General features: G+C 38.3%; 1 protein-coding gene across 4 annotated transcripts in view; it reads right to left on the bottom strand.

The window, feature by feature from the left end:
- Positions 1–8999, bottom strand: part of LOC103910208 (sorting nexin-16-like) — a 38041-nt gene that overhangs the window by 11428 nt on the left and 17614 nt on the right. Inside the window, exons 1-4 of one of the 4 annotated variants that reach the window (XR_015478224.1) lie at positions 5475–5536; positions 5173–5357; positions 3677–3763; positions 3410–3555 (exon numbers count right to left, since the gene is read on the bottom strand). Coding sequence is in view for 3 of the 4 variants with exons in the window: in XM_087240446.1 (XP_087096572.1) it covers positions 3410–3555; positions 3677–3763; positions 5173–5325 (386 nt within the window). In the remaining variant the exon portion in view is untranslated. Of the gene's footprint in view, positions 1–3409; positions 3556–3640; positions 3764–5172; positions 5358–5474; positions 5765–8999 lie in introns of those variants that run through there. The other 3 variants (XM_087240446.1, XM_087240447.1, XM_087240448.1) reach the window with 3 other exon arrangements.

Raw genomic sequence — 8999 nt, forward strand, 5'->3', positions numbered from 1 at the left:
CAGCCTAGCCAGGCTGGGAGCCAAGCTAAAACCAGCTGTGTCCATCCTAAACCAGGCTGGTCAAGCTGGTTTTAGTTGGTTTTTGTCACGTTAGCATGAAAAAAACAGAAACAAAAAAACGGGAGTAGAATCCAAGTGCAGTTTAATATATTATTGTGCAGAGAAGGTGACAAAAATATAAAAATCCAAAGTGCAAAGTAACAAACAAAACAAACAAACCAGGAACTCAAACAGATAAAACTCAAACTAGATCTTAACAAGAATAACAGGATACAGACTGGAATCAGGATCAAACATACAGATATAGACGAACGACAAACTCACAAACAGTGGTGGAATGGTTGAATATGAAGTCCAGGTAATCAACGGAGAAACAGAGACAGCTGTGTTTGCAATCAGTGTAGATGACAGACCGGATGTGTGCACGAAAGAATGTATGGAAATGTAGTTGTAAGCCACTGTAGTTTGCTGGGAGTAGCTGGCGAACTACAGTGGCATCTTGTGGACAAAACACAGTCATGACAGTTTTAGCTGGCCAAATGGTTGGAAACCAGCCTGGAAATGGCCAAAACCCCTCTAAAACCAGCCTGGTCGACCAGCTAAAACCAGCCAACCAGCTTAGGCTGGTTTAAACTGGATTTTTCAGCAGAGCCACCACTCCTCCTTTCTTCGTTTACCCCAGGGGAGCTCTCGAGAACCACCTGATCTCGTACTCCTCTCACTTGCTCTATAAACCTGGCGGGAGCCCTGGGCTCAACTATCTCCGAGCTCAGGGTTCTCTCCCGGGACCAGGCCCGGATTGGCTAATCGGGAGGACCGGGAGAATTCCCGGTGGGCCGGTCCGTTTTTTGGCCGCGAGGGCCGGTGTCCCTAGCTCCAGAATCTGTTGCTCTCAGCAATCACACTTTTAAAATTTATTTATTTACTTGACCACAGCCTTTTTATTCATTATTATACCGCAACTCTTCTCTTTTGATCTATTTTAATGATGATAAAACTCAGTTGTGTCATCACCCTTAAAACAGTTGTTGTGGTCGAGCGGATAGCACGTTAGGTTAAGCTGCCGCGTACCTGGGTTCGATCCTCGTTAGAGTAAATTAGTGTTTTCATTTTTATTGATAAGACATATAATACTGTTAGGATTGTTGAACATTTGAAGTTCTAAAGCAGCTGTTTTCTCAAAAAAACGTGATAGTGTCATTAGAAACTGATTTGGAAATATTTTTTTTACTTATTTTAATATGGTCAGTCGTGAACTGAGGTGGGCCGGTCTGAGGCTTGAAACTCCAGAGCTGAAAAGGTGTCCCACTCCGGCCCTGCCCGGGACAGCATGCCAAACCTGCTAACAGTTGTCAAACAATATCTAAGTGTGAACTCTTGAAACCAATACATTTATGAATGTACATTTGAGTTTGAAAAACTATGGGTAATTGTTTTAATTTTGAGCAATGGCTTGAGAAAAAAAAGAGCAACGACCTGGATAAAAAAAGAAAAGTCAGGAAGATGTCATCTTTTGATATATGAACTCTGGGGAAAATATGTGAAATTAATTGCCTGTGACTTTAATGGAGCAAAAGAAACAAAACACTATTTCACAAATTCTGTTGTCAAGATGATATAAGATAGAAAAAACACACACAAGGAAGAACCAATAAAGTAAGTTCAATGAGGCAGATCAATAGATTTACTTATTAGAGAAGCCAGAAGAGAAAATCTTTCTAAGAGCTACACATTTTTGTATGTATCTAAGGCTTGGTGGTCAGAAGGCCTAAATGAATAGAGGAAAAACTAGATACTGTATTGAAGACCCAACAGCCATTATAAGGTTTAACCTCTGTTAGGCAGTTAAGAAATTTGGATTTATCAAATCATTCAAGTAAACTTTTAAGTTATTGAATGCAAAAGTCCTACAAAGTTATTTCAAAGACTACAGAATACACAAGACGTCACTTATTTACATAGAAAACTTATAGTTTTCTACAACTAGAGTATATTTTACTACAACACATCACAGTTACTGTAGTAAAAATTAAAGTATACCACAGTATTTTTACAGTTTAGCAGTTTACTATGGTTAATACAGTAAGCTATAGGATTTCAAAAGGTTGTTTATTCTACAGATTTTTTTATGTGTGAATGATAAAAGGATGAGTTATTATTAATGTAGAATTGCAGGTTTAAAATTCATTTATTCATTTTCCTTCGGGTTGGTTTCTGATTTATCAGAAGTCGTCACAGAGGAATGAACTGCCAACTATTCCAACATACGCTGCAGATGGCCTTCCAGATGCAACTAAGTACTGGGAAACACCTCATACACACTCGCACTCATACATGCTGCCAATTCTGTTTACCTAATTCACCTATATATATATATATGTTTTTGAACTGTGCATTGTAAAAAAAAATCTGTAATTTTACAGTTTATTTCTGGTAGAGCTGTAATTGGGCCATAAAGTTAGACCCAATAGGGCTCAAGCCCAACATTTTTCAAATGTGCACATGCACACAGCTCTTTTGCCTTTTTTTTAAGAATGAGTCATTTATTTGTGTTTTAACATTATTTATTCACAACAAACCTATAGACTACTTGGAAATTAGAACAAAAAAATAAAATAAGTCCTCTGTTTTCAGCTGAGTCCCTTTATTGATCCAAGGTCGCCACAGCGAAATGAACCGCCAATTTATCCAGCACGTTTTTACGCAGCGGATGCCCTTCCTGCTGCAACCCATCTCTGGGAAACATCCACGCACACTCATTCATACTCATACACTATGGACAATTTAGCTTACACAATTCACCTGTACCGAATGTCTTTGGAATGTGTGAGAAACCGGAGCACCTGGAGGAAACCCACGCAAATGCAGGGAGAACATGCAAACTCCACACAGAAATGGCAACTGACCCAGCCGAGGCTCGTATCAGCGACCTTTTTGCTGTGAGGCGACAGCAACACCTACTGCGCCACTGTGTCGCCACTTTTAATCAATAGTTTAAAATTTATAGTGGCCACAATAATATAAACAAATGACCCAATACACTAGTTTTCTACAACTATAGAATATATTAAACTACAACACACCATGCTTACTTTAGTAGAAACAAATATGTATACTACAGTATATTTACAGTTTAGTACTTCACTAGTTAATACCACAGTATGCACCCTCTGGCGGATTCGCGAAAACAAAAACTTCAAAAAACGTAGCTCCTGCGACGTATTTGGCGCTCTCCAGAAATGTATATAGGAGTACATTTTCAGAATGAACCTGGGATGATTTTCTTTCATGTGGGAATGATACAAGAATGGGTAATGGTTGATTGATTGATTGATTGATTGATTGATTGATTGATTGATTGATTGATTGATTGACTGACTTCCTGTTTGAGCTGTATTGTTGTAAGTACCTATTTCTCACATCTTTCTCAGCAACCAGCGTCTGCAGAAAATCGTGTAAACCCAATTGTCGTTCTTTTAGAAATTCTGCACTGAAGTTGTTGAACCAGCGCTTGGGTGGAAGGACAAATCCAAATGCAGGAAACATCTCCTTTAGCTGCAGACACAACACCCACACAACCTAAAGACTCACTCACAGATACAGGAAGGAAATAAAGAAAAAATCTCCAAGTCTTGATTACCGCACTGTCAGCTGACATGAGTCATCTGTGCCTGACCTTGTCATGAAGCCGAGAGAAGTCCGTGTATCGTCTAAAAATATGCCAGCTCTCATCTGGTGCACGGCTCACTAGGATCTCGTAGACCTAAAGAGTGCAGAAAGAGAACATTGTGTCCTCTAGTTTGCCAAAAATGTCTTTGAATCATCACAGAGGGTGATTGCATTTCAGACTGTTTCCATATAAACGATTGTGACTCTTTGACCACCTCGTGACTCTGAAACCCAAACAAAAAAATTTTGTTTTTATTAATCCAAAATCTGAATTTTGCTGATCTTTAAACATGAGAATATGTAAAGAAATGCACTCAAAAATATATAGGTGTTACAAAATAGAAATATATTTATTCTGATTGCATTTCAAATTTCATATCAACCAGAAATTGCCAGTAAATTACTTTAAATGTTACAGGAAATTGTGATTATTAATTTGCAATGCGCTTGTAAATTTACAGCCTTTTCGGCAATCAGAATTGCTAGTAAGTTACTGTAAATTTTACAGTACATTTTTTACCGCATAGACTTTCATTGGAGAAATAATGATCGCTCAAGTTTCATCAAATATATCTTAATTTGAGTTTCAAAATGATGAGTTTGGGCTATAACCGGAATATAAATTATGTAATGAACTACATATTAAATTTAGTACTATTTTCACACAGTCGTCTTAGCCTACGCTCGCAGAAATAAAGGTACGCGAGCTGTCACTAGGGTGATGCCTTTTCAAAAGGTACAAATTTGTACCTAAAAGGTCCATATTAATACCTCAAGCGTACAAATTGGTACCTAAAAGGTACAAAAGTGTTCCACTTAGATTTTTTAGGTACTAATATATACTTTTGATGTACCAATATGGACCATTTAAGTACAAATGTGTACCTTTTGAAAAGGTACCACCCCAGTGACAGCTCACGTACCTTTATTTCTGACAGTGTATATAGAAATGTAGGTAATGCTTTAGTCTACATTTATAACCTGCCAATTATTAATGCATTAACTGTTTATTATATAACATTTATAAAGTGTGATCTTTTTACATTCCTAATCCTACCCAATTCCTAAACCCAACCACTACCTAGCTAACTATTAATAAGCAACTAATTGTTGGGGTTTATTGATCTAAGAGTGTTAGTTAATGATTTATTAATGGTGTGACAGAAATCAAATACATGAAAATATATGCAAATGACATACAGGTTTATATTTGGATTTCACATATCTGCATGTGTATATATATACACGCAATATCAAAATATTGCTAAAAACCATGGTTTGTAACTGAAAAAAGAACATTATTCAGAATTTGACCTTTTGTTTATTAACAGAAGAAACAAAAAGTGGTTTTGAAAGTACACAAATGTAAGAAAATGCATTTAGAACTTTCTATTTTGGGTCAAAATATCTATTTGAAGGTGTAACACAATCAAAAAAAAAAAAAAAACTGACATACATTGTCCACTACAAAGTAAAAGAGATAATTCATGGGTAAATGCTTACTGTGAACTTTGTCTTTTCCTCCGTGACTTTATAACCAATCAGGCTGACCTTGAGTGCTTTCTCTTCATTGCTCCTACTGTAAAGTCCATTGCTGTAATACTGCACCCCGTTCCCTCTCCTCACAACATCTGGACTGCAGTTCTGGTAAAACATCTTCTTCTGGGTCTGTTGTTCTTAGAAAAGAGCTGGAATATGTGGTAGAGGATTATAAACAATCAAACATAAAATACACGTACTAGATCCATAAATAAAACACAATTAAATATTAAATGTAGTAGTTTACAAGATTTTCTTTCTCTTACAAAAGGAAGTAGCTTAAGAATCTCCTTGGGTATCCTCACTTTTAATAGATGTGAATCAGTATGTTTGTCATAAATGAGACACAGCCAAACCACACCTTCTTCCTGCATGTTCAAATGTATTCCTATATATGCAGTGGTGTAAAGTAGCTAATTACAAATACTCAAGTTACTGTAATTAAGTAGTTTTTCTCAGGTATTGTAATTTAATTAATTAAAAATGTGTACTTGTCACACAACCAGCGATCGCTTCCCAGAGGATCGCTGGTTTTCACACGAACTCTCTAAACTACATTTCCGCTTTCCCCAGGACTACACATTCATACATGCACTGCTCCCAGACACACACGCCTGCTCAGTCATCTATCCTGATTGCATCACCAGCTGGACCTTGTTCACAGACTGATTCCACTCCATTCATAAGCCACTCATTCACGCTTCCAGTTTGCCGAGTCTTGTTTTCCCAGAGTAACATTACAACACGTTTCCCTGTCTTGTTTCTCCGTGTCTCAATCCTAGCCTTGTACCTTTGTTATCCTGTTTAGCCGCCTGCCTTTCGACCTTTTGCCTGTTTAACGTTTACGATTCTGGACTGCCTTCATATACCCGTTTGCACCTGATTTGACCATTGCTTGCCTGACATTGAATAAACTGCATATTGGATCTTACCTCCTGTTGTCTCCTGTCACTCCACCCCAGTCGTGGTAACAGTACTTTTACTTTTCCTTGAGTACATTTTTGTGCAGTATTGATACTTTTACTCCATTACTTTTTCCTTCAACCTGCAGTCACTACTGTATTTTTATTTATTTATTTTTATGCGGATTAAAAAAAATCAGTCTGTGATTCCGGTCCAATCAAATTACACATAGAAGGTAAATCAAAGTAAACTACCTCAAGACATGGGCAATTTATAACTTCAGCAAATTGTTTGAAAGCATTAACAGTGTACAAGATGTCCAAAATCTTTACACGCACTGACCCAGAGACTGAAGATGACAGATGTTTACTGTATCATGACCGAAATGGCCTTAAACACCCAGCAGGCACAAGACATCAACATGACGTCAGATTGATGTTGTACCCTAACGTCGTAGGGATGTTGCAATTTGTTTGGAAATTAAAATCATGTTGACGTCAGAACTCAACTTCAGGCCAACGTCAATGTCCAACGTCCAACCTAAAACCAACCAAATAATAACCTCTAATGATGTTACAGTTTGGCGTTGTGTGGATGTTACCACTAGGACGTCTATCAGACGATGGATTTTGGTTGCCATACCTGATAAATAAATGTCAGTATTTGACGAATTGGTTGTTGTTGTCGCGCGCATACTGAAGAGCGGTGTTGTCGCGCACGTTCTCATCAGCTGTGTTGTCGCGCGTACTTTATAGCGGGGGTTGAGCGCGCGTAATCAAGAGCGGTGTTGTCGCGCACCTACTAAAGGGCGGGAGGGAGGGTGTGCAGGGGCACTTTTGATCATTTTGGAAGGGCACTTTCTATCCAACACTAAAAAGCGCATGTGCACTGCACAGGTTGAGCCCTATGTGTGCACGTGCCTGCTGGCTAGACATCGAATTTTGGTCACCTGACATCACAACCTAAATCTAACCTAATATTAACGTCTTAGGACATTGTGTGCCTGCTGGGCAATAACAAGATGCACTACAGAATGTTACGCTTAGGCACTCACTACTCACTACTCTTGAGTACTTTTGAAAGGGCTACTTTTTACTCATACTTTGAGTAATATTTCCAAGTACAAGTATTCTACTTACACTACATTTTTAGGCAAGTAATAGTACCTTTACTTGCGTATGATTATTCAGTACTCTTTCCACCACTGTATATATGTACAGTGTGTTAAACTGGACATTATTCACCCCCATTTTGCATATGTGTTGTCAGGAGATGTTTTCTTTTTTAACTATAAATAGAAATGTCTGTATAAAAAAGTTAATTTCTAATGTATTTATTTTAACCTAAACGCACAGTCTACTCCCCTAGCAAAAATAATAAACTGTAAAAAAGAGTCACACTTTACAGTAACAGCGCATGAATAATGATGTATGAATATGTAAAGTAAATGTTATTTAATTGCGAATCACAATTGTGTTTAACTACAACACGAATCACATGAGTTCATGAGTGAATAATGCCTACCTTACTTGTAGTAGGGGAGCGCGGAGCACAAACACGGTAAAATGTAACATGGTGTTTTAAGGTATTTGCTCAGGGTTGATCTTGGCATGCTTCCGAGGTTTTCACCACAGTGTTGGTAGACGTCTTCCTGCCAGAAAGCGGGTAAGACAAAAACAGAAGCTAAAAAATAAAATAAACTAGATAACAGTGTCAGAATGTGGCAAAATCTGAAAACGTGGTAAAAATCAGGCAAAGGCTTTTCTTCTGGATTGCATTTTAAAACTGTCCGTTGTGTTTAGGGAAGTGGGTGGGCGGGTAAATTGGTGCTTTTGAAAACACTACTGGTTGGGTTTAGGGAAGAAGGAGGGTGTGTCAGTCGATCGGTCAGTCAGACAGATGAAAGAGGCCTCTGCTGGATTTACAGCAGGTACCAATGGCACATGCGAGAGAAATATGGGATCACAAAATGCGTACACATCGGCCAGCAAAATAACGTTTCTCCTGGGACGTATTTGCCGCTCTCCAGAAATGTATATAGTGGTACGTTTTCAAAATAAGCCTGGGTTGCATTACTCACAGATGATGTCTCTCATGTGACTCATGTTGTAGTTAAAATTAGTTCTTGAAGCACATGCCTTAACTCATTATTAGTATTGATGGGTCGTTCATGAACGATTCGTTCATTTTGAACGAATCTTCAATATGACTCTGGAACTACGAGTCCTTTCAGGGAGTGATTTGTTTATCCGCGCGTGCGCACATTTGTGCAGGTGGTATCGTTCATTTCAAGTCTTTTGAGTCATTGCGGAAAGGCAGAAGCCAATCATATGCGTTAAGAGCCGGAAAAAGAATTGATCCGTTCACCTTTCGAGTCCTCTATCGGGTCGGAGTCATTCGTTCATCACGGTGCAATCACATGCGTTTAGAGTCGGAAAAAGAATTGATCCGTTCATCTCTCGACTCCTCAGGTTCGAGTCATTCTGTCACGTGATGAACGAACGACTCAAGAACCAGAAGATTGGCTCAGACTGTGTACTTTGGTTAAGATTATATGTGATTGTCAGTGTAACGCGAATGAACCACTGACATTTGAAGACATGAAGAGGTGAGCTGAGCAAAGAGACAACAATGCCTTCATAGACAAAAGAGCAGGTAAACATTAAATTATTATTTTCTCCTTCTTATATTCTATTTATGACTTATTTGTCGTGTGATCACCCTTTCGGGCTAGATGTAGATGTGTTTGGAAGCAATTTGTAACATTTTAATAATATCATGGCAAATCGAACCAAACGAACAAAATGACTCGAAAAAAGATTCGTTCATCTCGATGAACGAGACTCGAAGATCCGATTGAGCAAAATGATTCGAACTTCCCATCACTC

This window comes from Danio rerio, chromosome 2, assembly GCF_052040795.2.
Source record: "Danio rerio strain M-AB ecotype USA chromosome 2, GRCz13ab, whole genome shotgun sequence".
NCBI classification, from domain to species: Eukaryota; Metazoa; Chordata; class Actinopteri; order Cypriniformes; family Danionidae; genus Danio; species Danio rerio.